The following is a 21571-nucleotide window of genomic DNA, read 5'->3' on the forward strand; positions in this document are numbered from 1 at the left end:
AACTATTACCTCATCAGCAAAAGTCCGATAGAAGAGGAAGTAAATATCCGAAAAAAAAACGTAGACTCACTTCCTGCATTGGACATCCGGTTCTTCAAAATAAAACCAATACTTCAAAATAAAACATAACACCCTGTCTCGTTCATAATATAGCGCAACAACATCACACTATTACATCTATATATATATATATATATATATCTATAGATATATACATATATATATATATATTTTTTTAAATACGTCCTTTCTAATCCATTTTCTACTGCTTGTTACTTTTCTTGTCTCCTAGTCGCTCAGGCAAATCATATTGTCCAAAAATGCATTTTCCCATCGATAGCGTGACATAATCGCCCTTGGACCTTATATATATACATATATATATATATATATATGTATATATATATGTATATATATGTATGTATATATATATATGTATATATATGTATATATATATATATATATATATATATATAGATATATATATATATATATATATATATATATATCCATCCATCCATCCATCCATCCCCTTTGGGGTCGCGGGGGGCGCTGGCGCCTATCTCAGCTACAATCGGGCGGAAGGCGGCGTACACCCTGGACAAGTCGCCACCATATATATATATATATATATATATATATATATATATATATATATATAGTATATATACATATATATATATATATATATATATATATATAGTATATATACTATATATATATATATATATATATAAATATATATATATATATATATATATACATACTGTATTTCCTTGAATTGCAGCCGGCGCGCTAATTAATTAATTAATTTAAAACCTCTTCTCACTCCTGCGCTTACCAAAGGCTTGCAGTAAAAATTTGAGTGTGATGTAAGCTTGGACCTTAAATCCTAATGAATAGTTCTTAATCTTCTTCCCTTTATGCAATTTCAAATTACCGGTATTGAAATCAGCATCCTCCATTATGAAAATGATGACAGGGGAAGGGTTACTCGTGACGTCACGAGTTTGACCAGGCGGTAATTCAAGGCAGGCACATACTATATGCCCTGCGGCAATTCAAGGAAATAACACGTTGACTGTTCTTATCTTTAAAGCCCATGAAGCCTCTGAGGGCGGCAGCCACAACGTCCCAACCGATGCTGACCAACCAACAGATCGAGACAATTTTCTTCAAAGTCCCAGAGCTCCATGAGATCCATAAAGACTTCTATGATGCTCTGCTTCCTCGTGTCCAAGACTGCAGTTACCAGCAATGTGTGGGAGACCTCTTCCAGAGACTGGTACAATTTCATTTTTTTTTTAGATTTATTCACTTTCCACCCCCTCACTCAATGCCCGTAATAAGTGCCAACTCAGGCATGAAAAAGTATCATTTAAGTACGGCAGTGTAATCATTTTTTTTCAAAGAAATTAATAAAGGGGAACGGAATTTTGCTTATCATTCACAATCCTTATGTAAGACAAGAACACATGTTTTTATTTCTTTTTTACGCATTCTGACTCAAGGGAGTCAGTTGGAGGTCCTCTCATAAAACCGCTCATAAAACCCACTAAATAACAGCCAAAAAAGCACCAACAATACTCCATTTAGTGCCCTGAATATTAACTAAGTATTAGCGATATTGTTATTATAAGGGCAAACATTAAGGGACTTTTTTAAAGGCGCATTGATTACTGTGAGTAACTAGCTTGTGCTGCTGTATTGACATCAAGTGATGGGGAGCTGCTCTCTCTCCTGTTAGCTGGTGAAAGTAAATTCTAGATCAGGGGTCACCAACCTTTTTGAAACCAAGAGCTACTTCTTGGGTACTGATTAATGCGAAGAGCTACCAGTTTGATACACACTTCAAAAAATTGCCAGAAATAGCCAATTTGCTCAATTTACCTTTAATAAATACATCTATAGATATAATAAAATGGGTATTTATGTCCGTCATTCTGTCGTACATTTTTTTTCCTTTTACGGAAGGTTTTTTGAAGAGAATAAATGATGAAAAAAACACTTAATTGAACGGTTTAAAAGAGGAGAAAACGGGAAAATAATAAAAATAAAATTTTGAAACATAGTTTATCTTCAATTTCGACTCTTTAAAATTCAAAATTCAACCAAAAAAAAAGAAGAGAAAAACTAGCTAATTCGAATCTTTTTGAAAAAATTAAAAAAGAAATTCATGGAACATCATTAGTAATTTTTCCTGATTAAAATTCATTTTAGAATTTTGATGACATGTTTTAAATAGGTTAAAATCCAGTCTGCAAATTACACCAAGCCTTATTTCTAACAAAGACAAATCATTATTTTTTCTAGATTTTCCAGACCAAAAAATTTACAACAAATTCAAAAGACTTTGAAGTAAGATTTAAATTTGATTCTAAAGATTTTCTAGATTTGCCAGAATAGTTTTTATTTTTTATTTTAATCATAATAAGTTTGAAAAAATATTTCACAAATCTTCATCATCGAAAAAACAGAAGCTAAAATGAAGAATTAAATTAAAATGTATTTATTATTCTTTACAATAAAAAAAATAAATCTATTTGAACATTGATTTAAATTGTCAGGAAAGAAGAGGAAGGAATTTAAAAGGTATATGTGTTTAAAAATCCTAAAATCATTTTTAAAGTTGTATTTTTTCTCTAAAATTGTCTTTCTGAAAGTTATAAGAAGCAAAGTAAAAAAATTAATGAATTTATTTAAACATGTGAAGACCAAGTCTTTAAAATATTTTCTTGGATTTTCAAATTCTTTTTGAGTTTTGTCTCTATTAAAATTAAAAATGTCGAGCAAACGAGACGAGCTTGCTAGTAAATAAATGACATTTAAAAAATTGAGGCAGCTCACTGGTAAGTGCTGCTATTTGAGCTATTTTTAGAACAGGCCAGCGGGCGACTCATCTGGTCCTTACTGGGGACCGTGTTGGTGATCCCTGTTCTAGATTATAAATCATGCTTCTGAACTGTATAGTAGAATAATTTGTCCATAACCCGAGAAGTTGGTACACTTTCACAGCCAACTTGGGGGCGGTGTGGCTCGGTCGAGGGTTCCTGGTTCGATCCCTGCCTTCAGCCATCATAGTCATATCTGTTGTAGTATTGGGTGAGTTACTGAAAACCAGTAAGTAGTCACAGTTACTAGTTACTTTAGTTCAAAAGTAACTCAGTTATGCGTTACTCTCACACTTTATCTAAAAAGAGACTTCCAGGGAACAAGATTAGAATCTTAGTGTACACGTTTTGAGCAGACTGCCTGGAGTCATCTCTTGGCCCCATAAAAGCCTGGCCTCGCCACATGACACACAGTAAAGGAGAACAAAAACATTCTATAGGAGGAATCTGGATAGGAGCTTGTTCAGGGTTGGAAAAAGATGAAACACACATTCATACGTGGATTTATATTTAGACACGTGACAAATCGCTTGCTTTCCTTCCATTTGTAACGGTGAATGCAGCCGGAGCAGAGCATACATGACACAGCAATTTCCAGTGCTTGTCATATGCTGCTGAAGGAAAAGGAAGTTTATTTGTATACCCTGTTTGACATCAATTCTATCTATCTATCTATCTATCTATCTATCCATCTATCTATCTATCTATCTATCTATCTATCTATCTATCTATCTATCTATCTATCTATCTATCTATCTATCTGTCTATGTATATATATGTATGTATATATATGTATGTATATATATGTATGTATACATATATACATACATATATATATATGTATGTATATATATATATATATTTATGTATCTTGATTGGATTATCCAGAGAATAGTGCTCGATACCGTGGTAGAGCGCAACATGTAGGTGTGGGAAAAATCACAAGACTACTTCATCTCTACAGAACTGTTTCATGAGGGGTTCCCTCAATCATCAGGAGATTTTAATGGAAGCATTCACATACAATGGTTTATATAGGGCACAGAGTGGGTAGGTACAGGCAGACGTAGGGTGTGGTGATTGGCTCATATGTTACCTAGGAGGTGTTTCCGTCTGTGGCGGCATGTTGAAATGATTTCACTGCGCTTGTTGAGGGATGATAGATCTGGATGATATACAATAAACAGTTTCTCTTTTAAGCATAGGTTGCATCTTTTATTACCACTGTTGTAAGGTGTGCTGGATGCAAGAATTTGCCATGTTATTGAATATTCAACATCATTGTCTTTGAGGTTCCAAATGTGTTTGCTGAGTTCTGTAGAATTCCGCAAAGTCTGGTTTCTAACGCCTCCTTTAGAAACCAGACTTTGCGGAATTCTACAGAACTCAGCAGGGAACCCCTCATGAAACAGTTCTGTAGAGATGAAGTAGTCTTGTGATTTTTCCCACACCTACATATATATTTATGTATATATATATGTGCATATATATATATTTATGTATATATATGTATGTATGTGTATATATATATATATGTATGTATATATGTATGGATGTATGTATGTATGTATATATGTATATGTAGATTTTTTCAGATTATTTTAGAAATTTGTCATTTCTAATCCATTACTCGTTACTCTCGGATTCTCCTAGCTGCTCAGGCAAATCATATTGTCGAAAAAACATTGTCCCATCAATAACGTTGTTATGACCTGTCGCCCGGATCATAGTTTATTTACTTTTTGATTCACTTGTTTAAGTTCTGTTTCTTAAGAAAACATTAGTTTTTAACAGCCTCTTAACCACCAAAGTATTAGACATACTTGTATTGTACATTTTTGTTGGCCTTTTCATTTAACTAAATGATGTGGAACCCACTAGCCTTCCAAGTTGCGCTGAGAAGTTCTAGTCATTAGTCCTAGTTTTCTGTTCTTTGATACAGACGGTAACATATTTAACACAGTAGATCATGCCTTGTCATGGATGGTAAAGAAATCAGAAGCTACCCACTGCACCAAACACTGCAGGGATTATCTGAAAGAAACTTCTTATTGCTTAGTTAAGTCCGGTTGGTAACTTTGTTTTGGTCTTGATTTGTATTCTTCTTGTTTCTTGCAGGCCAGCCAGCTCGGAGTGTACCGGGCCTTTGTGGATAACTATGAGGTTGCTGTGGAGACGGCAGACAAGTGCTGCCAGGCTAACACACATTTTGCCCAGATATCTGAGGTATGTAATCATGCTACACACAGCAGGGACTGCAGCCAAGTGTTTGATGCGGTGGAGCTGCTCGGGACAAGTGATGATGGATCAGTTTTTTAATGACCGGCACATTGTAAAGAGAGACAAAGCTCTTTGTAGTGGTATTAATTGTTTTAATTGCATCATTATGCAACGCGGAAAGTCAATCAATCAATCAATCAAAGTTTATTTACATAGCCCTTAATCAAAAATGCCTCAAAGGGCTGCATTAACAACAACATCCTCAGCTCTGATCTTACATCAAGGCAAGAATAAACTCAACCCAATGAGAAACCTTGGAAGGGATCTTCTTGTACGTATGTCAGTATCGCAGAAACGTCCAAAAAATTGATGCACAGAGTAGTGGTCCATCCCGGGTCCCGACTTGGAACAGCTAGCGCAACCTCCATGGAAACCTGAACCATGGCCATCTGATAACCTCTTCACACAGGGGAGGGGGGCAGAGGAGAAAAGAGAGACGGCAGATCAACTAGTCTAAAAAGGGGTATATTTAAAGGCTAGAGCAGGGGTCGGCAACCCAAAATGTTGAAAGACCCATCCATCCATCCATTTCTACCGCTTATTCCCTTTCGGGGTCGAGGGGGGTGCTGGCGCCTATCTCAGCTACAATCGGGCGGAAGGCGGGGTACACCCTGGACAAGTCGCCACTTCATCGCAGGGCCAACACAGATAGACAGACAACATTCACACTCACATTCACACACTAGGGCCAATTTAGTGTTGCCAATCAACCTATCCCCAGGTGCATGTCTTTGGAAGTGGGAGGAAGCCGGAGTACCCGGAGGGAACCCACGCATTCACGGGGAGAACATGCAAACTCCACACAGAAAGATCCCGAGCCTGGATTTGAACCCAGGACTGCAGGACCTTCGTATTGTGAGGCAGACGCACTAACCCCTCTTCCACCGTGAAGCCCTTGAAAGACCCATATTGGACCAAAAATATAAAAACAAATCTGTCTGGAGCCACAAAACAAATGTAAAAGCCATATTACATACAGATAGTGTCATGAGATATAAATTGAATTAAGAGGACTTAAAGGAAACTAAATTAACTCAAATATAGCTACAAATAAGGCATAATGATGCAATTTGTACATATAGCTAGCCTAAATAGCATGTTAGCATCGATTAGCTTGCAGTCATGCAGTGACCAAATATGTCTGATTAGCATTCCACACAAGTCAATAAAAACAACAAAACTCACCTTTGTGCATTCAAGCACAACATTGAAAGTTTGGTTGACAAAATGAGACAGAAAAAGAAGTGGCATAAAACACGTCCTGGATAGTCGGAGAAAGTTGTACATGAAAACAAACCACGGTGTGTTCAAAGACCGCCAAAATTAGTAGGACAAAACCGCGCTCGCCAAATACTTGAATCATTGAAGCATTTTCAAAGAAAACAGTGTGCTTTATAATAATTATGGAGGTTTGTGTCATGTTTGTCCTCCTACAGAAACCATATTTGAACAAAAAATATTTTTTTTCCCCCTCATCTTTTTCCATTTTTCATACATTTTTAAAAAAGCCCCAGAGAGCCACTAGGGCGCCGCTAGTGTCGACCCCCGGGCTAGAGTATATAAATGAGTTTTAGGATGGGACTTAATTGGCTCTACTGAGGTGGGGGGTGGTGGGGGGTTGCCCACATATGTGGTCCTCTCCAAGGTTTCTCATAGTCATCATTGTCACTGTCACCGACGTCCCACTGGGGTGAGTTTTTCCTTGCCCTTATGTGGGTTCTACCGAAGATGTCGTTGTGGTTTGTGCAGCCCTTTGAGACACTTGTGATTGAGGGCTATATAAATAAACATTGATTGATTGATTGATAGATTGATGGATCTCTAACTGTTACCGGTAGGACATTCCAGAGAACTGGAGCCCGAATAGAAAACGCTCTACAGCCCGCAGACTTTTTTTGGGCTCTGGGAATCACAAATAAGCGGGTTTTCTTGGAACGTAGATTTCTGGCCGGGACACATGGTACAATACAATCGGCAAGATAGGATTGAGCTTGACCCTTTAAGTAAGTAGTTAAACTTTAAAATAGCATCCCGAATGTACAGAAAGCCAGTGCAGGTGAGCCAATTTAGGTATATATATAGGTATATAAGTATATAGGTATATAAAGGTGTATACAGTACAGGCGTAATATGATCAAACTTTCTTGTTCTTGTCAAAAGTCTAGCAGACGCATTTTGTACCAACTGTAATCTTTTAATGCTAGACATGGGGGGACCCGAAAATAATATGTTAGATTAATCGAGACGAGACGTAACAAACGCGTGAATAATGATCTCAGCGTGGGTGGTGGACAAAATGGAACTAATTTTAGCGATACTACAGAGATGAAAGAAGTCTGTTTTAGTAACACTCTTAATGTGTGACTCAATCGAGAGATTTGGGTCGAAGATAATACCGAGTTTCTTTAGAGTCGCTTTGTGTAATTGTTTGATTGTCAAATGTTAAGATGGTATTATTGAATAAGTGCCGGTGTTTAGCAGGACTGATAAACAACATTTCCGTTTTTTTAGTGTTAAGATGCAAAAAGTTGCTAAACATCCATTGTTTAATTTCATTAAGACACGCCTCCAGCTGACTACAATCTGACCGAGAGAAGTCGGCGACGTTTCTGGATGTTGTTGATAAAAGGCTTTCGCTTTGCATAGTAGAGCTTTAACTTGCACTTACAGATGTAGCCAGGAACTGTATTTAGTGACAGTGGTTTTCTGAAGTGTTCCTGAGCCCATGTGGTGATATCCTTTAGAGATTGATGTCGGTTTTTGATACAGTGCCGTCTGAGGGATCGAAGGTCACGGTCATTCAATGTTGGTTTCCGGCCAGGCCGCTTACATGGAGTGATTTCTCCAGATTCTCTGAACCTTTTGATGATATTATGGACCGTAGATGTTGAAATCCCTAAATTTCTTGCAATTGCACTTTGAGAAACGTTGTTCTTAAACTGTTTGGCTATTTGCTGACGCATTTGTGGACAAAGGGGTGTACCTCGCCCCATCCTTTCTTGTGAAAGACTGAGCATTTTTTGGGAAGCTGTTTTTATACCCAATCATGGCACCCACCTGTTCCCAATTAGCCTGCACACCTGTGGGATGTTCCAAATAAGTGTTTGATGAGCATTCCTCAACTTTATCAGTATTTATTGCCACCTTTCCCAACTTCTTTGTCACGTGTTGCTGGCATCAAATTCTAAAGTTAATGATTATTTGCAAAAAAAAAAAGTTTATCAGTTTGAACATCAAATATTTTGTCTTTGTAGCATATTCAACTGAATATGGGTTGAAAATGATTTGCAAATCATTGTATTCCGTTTATATTTACATCTAACACAATTTCCCAACTCATATGGAAACGGGGTTTGTAGATGCTGAAGAGTGCAGGGCCAAGAACCAAACCCTGTGGAACTCCTCACGTTACCTTAAAGGGGAACATTATCACAATTTCAAAAGGGTTAAAAACAATAAAAATCAGTTCCCAGTGGCTTGTTGTATTTTTTGAAGTTTTTTTCAAAATTTTACCGGTCTCGGAATATTCCTAAATAAAGCTTTAAAGTGCCTTATTTTCGTTCTCTGCGAAGGCACTGGCCATTTCCCTGTGACGTCACACAGTGCTGCCAATGTAAACAAACAATGGGAATAGCACAGCAAGATATAATGTCATTGGCTCGGATTCAAACTCGGATTTCAGCAGTTTAAGCGATTCAAAAGATTACGCATGTATAGAAACAGATGCTTGGAGTATGAAAATATTGAAGAAGAAACTGAAGCTATTGAGCGAATAGCTATTGACGCTATTCATAGCCATAGCATGGCCGAATAGCTGCGTTAGCATCGCCGGTAAAATGTGCGGACCAAACGATCAGGACTTTCGCATCTTTTGGTAAGTGTTTTTTTCGCATTAAATGTGGGTGGGAGGAAACGTAATATAGTTGCAAATGCATCTGCAGGTTATCCATACATCTCTGTACCATGTCTGCTTTAGCACCGCCGGTAAATAGCATGTTAGCATCGATTAGCGTAGCATGTTAGCATCGATTAGCTGGCAGTCAACATCAACAAAACTCACCTTTGTGATTTCGTTGACTATCGTTGCAAATGCATCTGCAGGTTATCCATACATCTCTGTGCCATGTCTGTCTTAGCATCGCCGGTCAAATGTGGAGACACTCTGGCACATTCAATGGGGGTCTGGCGGCAGACACTTTGGCATCTTCGGGCCAGTGGTGCAACTTGAATCCCTCCCTGTTAGTGTTGTTATACCCTCCGACAACACACTGACGAGGCATGATGTCTCCAAGGTTCCAAAAAATAGTCAAAAAAACGGAAAATAACAGAGCTGAGTCCCGGTGTTTGTAATGTGTTGAAAATGAAAAGGGCGAGTGTGTTACCTCGGCGACGTCACATTCTGACGTCATCGCTTCCAGCGCGATAAACAGAAAGGCGTTTAATTCGCCAAAATTCACCCATTTAGAGTTCGGAAATCGGTTAAAAAAATAGATGGTCTTTTTTCTGCACCATCAAGGTATATATTGACGCTTACATAGGTCTGGTGATAATGTTCCCCTTTAACATACTCCTTGGTCACGTTGTTATGGGAGACGTAGTTGTGTCAGCATTAATGTGGCAACGACTAAAGCATTGGTTATTAGTAGCTTGTTACAGTAATTAAGACGAGACTTAAGGAACGCATTAATAATATTCTCAGCGTTGGCTGTGGACAAAATAGGACCCATTTTTGCATTTTCACGGAGATGAAAGAAGGCTAATTTAGTAACACTCCTCATGTGTGACCCAAACGAGAGAGTTGGGTGGAAGATAATACCAAGATTCTTTACCGAGTCCATCCATCATCCATCCATCATCTTCCGCTTATCCGAGGTCGGGTCGCGGGGGCAGCAGCCTAAGCAGGGAAACCCAGACTTCCCTCTCCCCAGCTACTTCGTCTAGCTCTTCCCGGGGGATCCCGAGGCGTTCCCAGGCCAGCCGGGAGACATACTCTTCCCAACGTGTCCTGGGTCTTCCCCGTGGCCTCCTACTGGTTGGACGTGCCCTAAACACCTCCCTAGGGAGGCGTTCGGGTGGCATCCTGACCAGATGCCCGAACCACCTCATCTGGCTCCTCTCGATGTGGAGGAGCAGCGGCTTTACTTTGAGTCCCTCCCGGATGGCAGAGCTTCTCACCCTATCTCTAAGGGAGAGCCCCGCCACACGGCGGAGGAAACTCATTTCGGCCGCTTGTACCCGTGATCTTATCCTTTCGGTCATGACCCAAAGCTCATGACCATAGGTGAGGATGGGAACGTAGATCGACCGGTAAATTGAGAGCTTTGCCCTCCGGCTCAGCTCCTTCTTCACCACAACGGATCGGTACAACGTCCGCATTACTGAAGACGCCGCACCGATCCGCCTGTCGATCTCACGATCCACTTTTCCCTCGCTCGTGAACAAGACTCCTAGGTACTTGAACTCCTCCACTTGGGGCAGGGTCTCCTCCCCAACCCGTTGATGGCACTCCACCCTTTTCCGGGTGAGAACCATGGACTCGGACTTGGAGGTGCTGATTTTCATTCCGGTCGCTTCACACTCGGCTGCGAACCGATCCAGCGAGAGCTGAAGATCCCGGTCAGATGAAGCCATCAGGACCACATCATCTGCAAAAAGCAGAGACCTAATCCTGCGGTTACCGAGTCGCTTTGTATAATTGTCTGGTTGTCAAATGTTAATGTGGTAGCTTTTTGACAACGAATCAGAACTTTGAATTTTGTTAGGTAGTGATCGGACATTATAGGAGTACCATAACTTTGGATGTGTGGTTTCATTTGTTATTTGTGTCAGACCACGGCTATCAATTATAGTCTGGAGCACCACGCACAGAGGGTCTGATGGTGACTATGATTTTATCGACTTATTTTGTCTCCCTAACAGAATCTCAAAGTCAAAAGCACTAAGGACTGCAAAGATCAATCCGAGAAGAAATCCCTGGAGAGTGAGTATCGAGTGCAGAATTGAATGGTGGACATGGTCAATTATTAGTTTTTGGAGCCATGAATAGTTTTGAGCTGATTCCTTCCCCTCTACAGCTCTTCTTTACAAGCCTGTGGACCGAGTGACCCGCAGCACACTAGTTTTGCATGTAAGTCGACCCGCAAAGTAAAGGGGGGGGATTTCACTCACATTTATGTCACTTTCCGTGATATTCCATGTTCACTTTTTTATTGGCTCTGATTCCGTCCACACCCTTAACGTGAAATTCATACGGCCTTACTTCGCCTCACGTTTTGTATGATCAGAACTACATGTGGACACTTCAAACTGATGAGTTAAACAAAGAAAAAAACATAATCTGAGCAACATACGCGCTTTGAATTGTGTCAGGTCAACCGATTTTTTTCATAAACTGTTCCCTTTCTACTCCAAAGTCATCCTGCAAAGCCCTGGCTAAAATGGTCTTTGTTTTTGTTATTCTAGGATTTACTGAAGCATACTCCCTGCAGCCACCCTGACTATCCACTGTTACAGGATGCTCTGCGCATCTCCCAGAACTTCTTGTCCAGCGTTAATGAAGAAATCACCCCTCGCAGACAGTCCATGACAGTCAAGAAGGGAGAGGTCAGTGCAACTTTATATCTTGCAATCCGCAAAAGGTTGAATCAAGGCAACTGGACTCGTTTTGTTTGTTGACGATACACTATGTTGCCAAAAGTATTTGGCCACCTGCCTTGACTCACATACATACTTGCCAACTCTCCTCCTGGGGCAACCGTTTTTGGGGGCTGAAAAGGACACTATTATATATATCTCCGTTATCCATAGGTTTATGTACTGTATAACCCATAAAATAGGCAAGCATGGAGCCATTTCTCAGCGTGTGTTTATTCCAGCCGGCACGTTAATACGCTGACACACAACATCCGGATTCCCATCATGCATTGGTTCAACTACGGCAAGTAGTAATGTCCAAAAACATAACAGAGACAAAGCAGAAGAACGAAGAAGAGACATGGCGATGATGAGTAAGAAGAAGAAGTACGCTTGCAGGTTCCAAAATGATTGGAAAAAATTATTTCAGTTCACCCAGGACAGCTGGAAGGGGAAGAGCAGGGGTGTCAAACTCAAATACAGAGTGGGCCAAAATTTTAAACTGAACAAAGCCGCGGGCCAAGGTTGAACAAATTAACCTTTTAATAGGGACCCAAACAAGTTTTGCATTGAATATTGAACAAGCGAGACCTATATAACTTTATAGTGACATGCAAAATCGAGTTTCAAATAATACTAGTAATTTAAAAATAGCGATGGCATATCAAATCAAATTTAAATAGAAATTGAATGCCTCTTTTCTATTTGCAGCCTTCTCAGGTAAATATCAAAATAAACTTTTCCCACCGGCTAATAATAAATGTTTATATTGTAGCGTCCAGGAAGAGTTAGTGCTGCAAGGGGTTCTGTGTATTTGTTCTGTTGTGTTTATGTTGTGTTACAGTGCAGATGTTCTCCCAAAATTTGCTTGTCATTCTCGTTTAGTGTTGGTTCACAGTGTGGCGCATATTTGTAACAGTCTTAAAGTTGTTTATACGGCCACCCTCAGTGTGACCTGTATGGCTGTTGACCTAGCTTGCATTGCATTAGCGTGTGTGTGTGTGTGTGTGTGTGTGTGTGTGTGTGTGTGTGTGTGTGTGTGTGTGTGTGTGTGTGTAAAAGCCACATATATCATGTGACTAGGCCGGCACGCTGTTTCTACGTAGGAAAAGCGGACGTGACGAAAGGTTTTAGAGGACGCTTGAGGCAGTGCCTTTAAAGCACGCCCCCAATATTGTTGTCCAGTTGGGAATTGGGAGAAATTTGGGAAAATGGTGGCCCCTTGTGATTTTCGTGTGGGGCACTGAAATTTGGGAGTCTCCTTGGAAAAGAGACTAAGAATTTATTTGTAAATTATGGTGGAAAATAAGTATTTGGTCAACCATTCAAAGCTCTCACTGATGGAAGGAGGTTTTGGCTCAAAATCTCACGATACATGGCCCCATTCATTCTTTCCTTAACACGGATCAATCGTCCTGTCCCCTTACCAGAAAAACAACCCCAAAGCATGATGTTTCCACCTCCATGCTTCACAGTAGGTACGGTGTTCTTGGGATGCAACTCAGTATTCTTCTTCCTCCAAACACGACGAGTTGAGAGCTTTGAATGGTTGACCAAATACTTATTTTCCACCATAATTTACAAATAAATTCTTTAAAATTCCTACAATGTGAATTCCTGGATTTTTTTTTCCACATTCTGTCTCTCACAGTTGAAGTGTACCTATGATGAAAATGACAGACCTCTGTCATCATTTTAAGTGGGAGAACTTGCACAATCGGTGGCTGACTAAATACTTTTTTGCCCCCACTGTACCAGCTCCCAGGCACATTTTTTTCTCTAAATTTGGCCCCCAAGTCAAAATAATTGCCCAGGCCAGCCTTATAACATGCAACTCAAGATATTTCAAGACTTATTTTGATGATTTTGATCATTATTGTTTACAGTTAAGGAAAACCTTGAGTTAAGGATTTTAGAAAATGTTGGGTTTTTAAAAACTGTAGACCAGGGGTCACCAACCTTTTTGAAACCAAGAGCTACTTCTTGGGTACTGATTAATGCGAAGGGCTACCAGTTTGATACACACTTAAATAAATTGCCAGAAATAGCCAATTTGCTCAATTTACCTTTAATAAATAAATCTCTCTCTCTCTCTCTTTCTCTCTCTCTCTCTCTCTCTCTCTCTCTCTCTCTCTCTCTCTCTCACTCTATATATATATATATATATAGAAAAAATGGGTATTTTTGTCTGTCATTCCGTCAAACATTTTCTTTTCCTTTTACGGAAGGTATTTTGTAGAGAATATATGATGAAAAAACACTTAATTGAATGGTTTAAAAGAGGAGAAAACATGAAAAAAAACGAAAAAATTAAATTTTGAAACATAGTTTATCTTCAATTTTGACTCTTTAAAATTCAAAATTCAACCGAAAAAAAGAAGAGGAAAACTAGCTAATTTGAATCTTTTTGAAAAATTTAAAAATAATTTATGGAACATCATTAGTAATTTTTCCTGATTAAGATTAATTTTTGAAATTTGATGACATGTTTTAAATAGGTTAAAATCCAATTTGCAGTTTGTTAGAATATATAACAAATTGGACCAAGCTATATTTCTAACAAAGACAAATCATTATTTCTTCTAGATTTTCCAGAACAAAATTTTTAAAAGAAATTCAAAAGACTTTGAAATAAGATTTAAATTGATTCTACAGATTTTTTAGATTTGCCAGAATAATTATTTTGAATTTTAATCCAATAAGTTTGAAGAAATATTTCACAAATATTCTTCTTTGAAAAAATAGAAGCTAAAATGAAGAATTAAATTAAAATGTATTCATTATTCTTTACAATAATAAAAAAAAAACTTGAACATTGATTTAAATTGTGTGAATGTGAGTGTGAATGTTGTCTGTCTATCTGTGTTGGCCCTGTGATGAGGTGGCGACTTGTCCAGGGTGTACCCTGCCTTCCGCCCAATTGTAGCTGAGATAGGCGCCAGCGACCCCCGCGACCCCGAAAGGGAATAAGCGGTAGAAAATGGATGGATGGATGATTTAAATTGTCAGGAAAGAAGAGGAAGGAATTTAAAAGGTAAAAAGGTGTGTTTTAAAAATCCTAAAATCATTTTAAGGTTGTATTTTTTCTCCAAAATTGTCTTTCTGAAAGTTATAAGAAGCAAAGTAAAAAAATAAATGCATATATTTAAACAAGTGAAGACCAAGTCTTTAAAATATTTTCTTGGATTTTCAAATTCTATTTGAGTTTTGTCTCTCTTAGAATTAAAAATGTCGAGCAAAGCGAGACCAGCTTGCTAGTAAATAAATACAAATTAAAAAAATAGAGGCAGCTCACTGGTAAGTGCTGCTATTTGAGCTATTTTTAGAACAGGCCAGCGGGCGACTCATCTGGTCCTTACGGGCGACCTGGTGCCCGCTGGCACCGCGTTGGTGACCCCTGCTGTAGTCCATGACCACCAAAATTATAACATATGTATGTAAGGAGTTTATGTCACATATGTTTCACATTTGAAGTTAAATTACTGAAATGAATGGACTTTTACACGATATCCTATTGTTTTTAGTTCCACCTGTATTGCACAAATACTTGTGTACTGTGACGATACCGAAATGAACAGACTTGAATTTTAAAATCCAATCAGCGACTTTGTGAAATGCTCTTCTCCCACGCTTCCCACTCCTAATTTTGCTGTTGACTGTAAAAGCTGGGTGCACAGGGTGCATGGACGCGCCAATAAAAGCTGGACGCTGACTCATTCGCGCCTGTCTGCTGGAGTTGTGAAGGAAGCAGAGCAGGAGGAAGCTCATGACTAACCAGTGCCGGCACCGGAGGCCAAGGTCTGTGAGTTGCAAATGAGGAAGACCGCTTGATTCGCTAAGAGCTCACTCCCATCCTTCCTGACTGCAGCGTCACTTCCGTCTCCTGGAGTTGCCCTTTAAAGGGGAACATTATCACCAAACCTATGCAAGCGTCAATATATACCTTGATGTTGCAGAAAAAAGACCATGTATTTTTTTAACCGATTTCCGAACTCTAAATGGGTGAATTTGGGCAAATTAAACGCCTTTCTGTTTATCGGTCTTTTGGCGATGACATCACCGAGGTAACACACCCGCCATATTCATTTTCACGTTACAAACACCGGGTCTCCGCTCTGTTATTTTCAGTTTTTTCGACTATTTTTTGGAACCGTGGAGACATCATGCCTCGTCGGTGTGTTGTCGGAGGGTGTAACAACACTAACAGGGAGGGATTCAAGTTGCACCACTGGCAAGAAATCTGCCGCCAGAACCCCCATTGAATGTACCAGAGTGTCTCCACATTTGAGCGGCGATGCTAAGACAGACATGGCACAGAGATGTATGGATAACCTGCAGATGCATTTGCAACAATTAAGTAAACGAAATCACAAAGGTGAGTTTTGTTGATGTTGTTGACTTATGTGCTAATCAGACATATTTGGTCACGGCATGACTGCCGGCTAATCGATGCTAACATGCTATTTACGCTAGCTGTATGTACATTTGAAACTAGTATGTATGTACATTTGAAACTAGATCAATCAATCAATCAATGTTTACTTATATAGCCCTAAATCACTAGTGTCTCAAAGGGCTGCACAAACCACCATGACATCCTCGGTAGGCCCACATAAGGGCAAGGAAAACTCACACCCAGTGGGACATCGGTGACAATAATGACCCAGTGGGACGTCGGTGACAATGATGACTATGATAACCTTAGAGAGGAGGAAAGCAATGGATGTCGAGCGGGTCTAACATGATACTGTGAAAGTTCAATCCACAATGGATCCAACACAGTCGCGAGAGTCCAGTCCAAAGCGGATCCAACACAGCAAAAGTCCCGTTCACAGCGGAGCCAGCAGGAAACCATCCCAAGCGGAGGCGGATCAGCATCGCAGAGATGTCCCCAGCCGATACACAGGCAAGCAGTACATGGCCACCGGATCGGACCGGACCGCCTCCACAAGGGAGAGTGGGACATAGAAGAAAAAGAAAAGAAACGGCAGATCAACTGGTCTAAAAAGGGAGTCTATTTAAAGGCTATACCCACATTTAAAGGCTATACCCACATTTAATGATACCCACATTTAATGCGAAACAAGCACTTACCAATCGACGGATTTAAGTTGCTCCAGAGTCACAAGATGCGAAAGTCCTGATCGTTTGGTCCACACATTTTACCGGCGATGCTAATAAGGCAGCCATGCTATGGGCCACTTCATTAGGTACACCCACGCTATGGCCGAATAGCGTCAATTTCTTCTTCAATTTCGTTTTCGCTATCTGCTTCCATACTCCGACCATCTGTTTCAATACATGCGTAATCTTTTGAATCGCTTAAGCCGCTGAAATCCGAGTCTGAATCCGAGCTAATGTCGCTATATCTTGCTGTGGTAACCGCCATGTTGTTTGTATTGGCAGCACTGTGTGACGTCACAGGGAAATGGATAGTGGTTTCGAAGATAGCGAAAATAAGACATTTTAAAGCTTTATTTAGGGATATTCCGGGACCGGTAAAATTTTGAAAAAAATTTCAAAAAATACCTTAAGCCACTGGGAACTGATTTTTATTGTTTTTAACCCTTTTGAAATTGTGATAATGTTCCCCTTTAAGTGGGTCTCATTTATACCAATACTTTTTATGTTGCCTTTCAACATTATAATTGCCAAAAGCTACTGTGCGCGTCAAACTAGCCCAGGGGTCGGCAACCTTTACCACTCAAAGAGCCATTTTGACCCGTTTCACAAAATAAAGAAAACAATGGGAGCCACAAAACTGTTTTGCAATTTAAAATGAAATAACACTCATACAAAGTTTTTTGTTTTGCTTTGTGCTACAGTGGAGCAAAAAGTATTTAGTCAGCCACTGATTGTGCAAGTTCTCCCACTTAAAATGATGACAGAGGTCTGTAATTTTCATCATAGGTACACTTCAACTGTGAGAGACAGAATGTGAAAAAAAAATCGAGGAATTCACATTGTAGGAATTTTAAAGAATTTATTTGTGAATTATGGTGGAAAATAAGTATTTGGTCAACCATTCAAAGCTCTCACTGATGGAAGGAGGTTTTGGTTCAAAATCTCACGATACATGGCCCCATTCATTCTTTCCTTAACACAGATCAATCGTCCTGTCCCCTTAGCAGAAAAACAACCCCAAAGCATGATGTTTCCACCCCCATGCTTCACAGTAGGAATGGTGTTCTTGGGATGCAACTCAGTATTCTTCTTCCTCCAAACACGACGAGTTGAGTTTATCTGACCACATGACATTCTGTATCATCCATGTATCCATTTTGGTATAAACTCAACTCGTCGTGTTTGGAGGAAGAAGAATACTGAGTTGCATCCCAAGAACACCATACCTACTGTGAAGCATAGGGGTGGAATCATCATGCTTTGGGGCTGTTTTTCTGCTAAGGGGACAGGACGATTGATCCGTGTTAAGGAAAGAATGAATGGGGCCATGTATGTCACGCGTATAGCGCCCTTGCTGCGCGGAGTTGCCATCTCTTGGATGCACACGACCAGTCAGGCAGGAGTGCAGGTAAGAAACTGGTTTTAATATATAAAAGAAAAGAACGCAGGTACAAAAAGGGAACTATATTTGGTCAACCATTCAAAGCTCTCACCGATGGAAGGAAGTTTTGGGTCAAAATCTCACGATACATTGTCACGATCCGCGACTCGGATCGTTTATGGTTTTGCCTTTTGATATGTTTTTCATCATGTTTGTTTCTGGACTCTGCCGATCCTTGTGTTTGAGTCACCATGGCAATGTAATGTGCTCTTCCTCACGGGCTCCTGTCACACACCTGTTTCTGATTATTATTTGTGTATTTAAGCCCACCTGATTCCTTAAGTCAGCGTTTCTCTTTTCTCCACATGTGGGGAATAGAGACATGACAGGTGGAGCGCGAGGAACGGGAGGGAATTTCACTTAAAAACATTTTTTTATTATTATATTCTTGCGGTGGCAATGACCAAGAAGAACGCAGAGTTGGAATATAATTACAACACTTTATGTACATATTTATATACATATTTATATAATATGTAACTACAAGCTCCATTCACAGACAGAGTCCCGCTGCTTTTATGAGCGGTCAAGCGAGTCAAAAGCCGAATTTTTTTTTTTTTTTTTTTATCTGTGGCGGCCGTAATTCTTTCGTGGCGAGCCGCCACAAATAAATGAATGTGTGGGAAACCCTGACTTGAATGTTACTTGATGTTCAATAAATTTGAAAATATTAAGCTTCTGTTGTGGCGATGGGGGCAGGCGGGGCTTGAAAACTCCCCCTTATCCAAAGTGGGGGATGACAAAAAAAGTTTGAGAACCACTGCCTTAGTTCGTCCTCGGTCCATTGTTTGCTTTACGCAACAAGTCATGTATGTATTCGGTCTTGTGTTTTCCATGTGCTAAGTTCCGCCTTAGCTTCGCGTGCGGTCAGCACGTCACATTTTTGTACTTTTGTCTCCAGCTAAGTTTAGCATTAGCTTCCCGTGCGTAGGCACGCACTTTATTTTCCCTTTTTGTACCTGTGTTCTTTTGTTTTATATATTAAAACCAGTTTCTTACCTGCACTCCTGTCTGACTGGTCGTGGGCATCCAAGAAATGGCCCCATTCATTCTTTCCTTAACACGGATCAATCGTCCTGTCCCCTTAGCAGAAAAACAGCCCCAAAGCATGATGTTTCCACCCCCATGCGTCACAGTAGGTATGGTGTTCTTGGGATGCAACTCGGTATTCTTCTTCCTCCAAACACGACGAGTTGAGTTTATACCAAAATGGATACATGGATGATACAGAATGTCATGTGGTCGGATAAACTAAACAATCCTGCAGTGCCAGACGTGTCCCCCCTGCTTAAGCCAGTGCATGCCCAGGCCCGTCTGAAGTTTGCCAGAGAGCACATGGATGATACAGCAGAGGATTGGGAGAATGTCATGTGGTCAGATGAAACCAAAATATAACTTTTTGGTATAAACTCAACTCGTCGTGTTTGGAGGAATAAGAATACTGAGTTGCATCCCAAGAACACCATACCTACTGTGAAGCATGGGGTGGAAACATCATGCTTTGGGGGCTGTTTTTCTGCTAAGGGGGACAGGACGATTGATCCGTGTTAAGGAAAGAATGAATGGGGCCATGTATCGTGAGATTTTGAGGCAAAACCCCCCCCCCCCCCCCCCCCCCCCCCCCCCCCCCCCGCCCACACTCCATACCAAATCTCTTTGGAGCTGCTGATTTGCAAAAGTGGGCGCACGGACAGCTGTTTGTTTCCATTGGATTATTGAGCAGTTGGCGTCCCGTTTGTGTCGTCAAGGGAATAAGCGGATGTTATCCTTTTTGAAACCAGGACACTGTCAGACAGTTTGGAGTGTTCCTCTCAGCCACACACGAAAACAAGATGGATTTCCTTGTTTTGGCCGTGTTGCAGTGTTTGGCAACAAGGTCTCACATGGGCTGTGTCACAACGTAAACAGCCTCCACCCCAGAGGGCGAAGTGGGCTGAGAGCCAGCAGCCACTTTAGCCTCAGAAAAAAGGAGGAAACACAACAAATTTCTTTCAGATTCATTTTTAATGTGCTTTTTATTACAAACCCTGTTTCCATATGAGTTGGGAAATTGTGTTAGATGTAAATATAAACGGAATACAATGATTTGCAAATCCTTTTCAACCCATATTCAGTTGAATATGCTACAAAGACAACATATTTGATGTTCAAACTGATAAACTTTTTTGTTGTTGTTGAAAATAATCATTAACTTTACAATTTGATGCCAGCAAAACGTGACAAAGAAGTTGGAAAAGGTGGCAATAAATACTGATAAAGTTGATGAATGCTCATCAAACACTTATTTGGAACATCCCACAGGTGTGCAGGCTAATTGGGAACAGGTGGTTGCCATGATTGGGTATAAAAACAGCTTCCCAAAAAAATGCTCAGTCTTTCACAAGAAAGGATGGGGCGAGGTACACCCCTTTGTCCACAACTGCGTGAGCAAATAGTCAAACAGTTTAAGAACAACGTTTCTCAAAGTGCAATTGCAAGAAATTTAGGGATTTCAACATCTACGGTCCATAATATCATCAAAAGGTTCAGAGAATCTGGAGAAATCACTCCATGTAAGCGGCATGGCCGGAAACCAACATTGAATGACCGTGACCTTCGATCTCTCAGATGGCACTGTATCAAAAACCGACGTCAATCTCTAAAGGATATCACCACATAGGCTCAGGAACACTTCAGAAAACCACTGTCACTAAATACAGTTGGTCGCTACATCGGTAAGTGCAAGTTAAAGCTCTACTATGCAAAGCGAAAGCCATTTATCAACAACATCCAGAAACGCCGCCGGCTTTTCTGAGCCCGAGATCATCTAAGATGGACTGATGCAAAGTGGAAAAGTGTAATGTGGTATGACGAGTCCACATTTCAAATTGTTTTTGGGAACTGTGGACATTTGTGTCCTTGGGAACAAAGAGGAAAAGAACCATTCGGATTGTTATGGCCGCAAAGTTCAAAAGCCAGCATTTGTGATGGTATGGGGGTGCATTAGTGCCCAAGGCATGGGTAACTTACACATCTGTGAAGGCACCATTAATGCTGAAAGGTACATACAGGTTTTAGAACAACATATATTGCCATTCAAGCAATGTTATCATGGACGCCCCTGCTTATTTCAGCAAGACAATGCCACACCACGTGTTACAACAGCATGGCTTCATAGTAAAGAGTGCGGGTACTAGCCTGGCCTGCTTGTAGTCCATACCTG

The 21571-nt window shown here is 40.2% G+C and overlaps 1 protein-coding gene across 3 annotated transcripts in view; it reads left to right on the forward strand.

Moving 5' to 3' along the window:
* Positions 1-21571, forward strand: part of si:dkey-91m11.5 (PH_BCR_vertebrate and RhoGAP_Bcr domain-containing protein) — a 171888-nt gene that overhangs the window by 90423 nt on the left and 59894 nt on the right. For all 3 annotated transcript variants that reach the window (XR_009807589.1, XM_061907021.1, XM_061907022.1), the window contains 5 exons: positions 1100-1285; positions 5010-5117; positions 11091-11151; positions 11246-11298; positions 11634-11774. Coding sequence is in view for 2 of the 3 variants with exons in the window: in XM_061907021.1 (XP_061763005.1) it covers positions 1100-1285; positions 5010-5117; positions 11091-11151; positions 11246-11298; positions 11634-11774 (549 nt within the window). In the remaining variant the exon portion in view is untranslated. The remainder of the gene's footprint in view (positions 1-1099; positions 1286-5009; positions 5118-11090; positions 11152-11245; positions 11299-11633; positions 11775-21571) is intronic.

Source organism: Nerophis ophidion, linkage group LG07 (assembly GCF_033978795.1).
Source record: "Nerophis ophidion isolate RoL-2023_Sa linkage group LG07, RoL_Noph_v1.0, whole genome shotgun sequence".
Taxonomy (NCBI): Eukaryota; Metazoa; Chordata; class Actinopteri; order Syngnathiformes; family Syngnathidae; genus Nerophis; species Nerophis ophidion.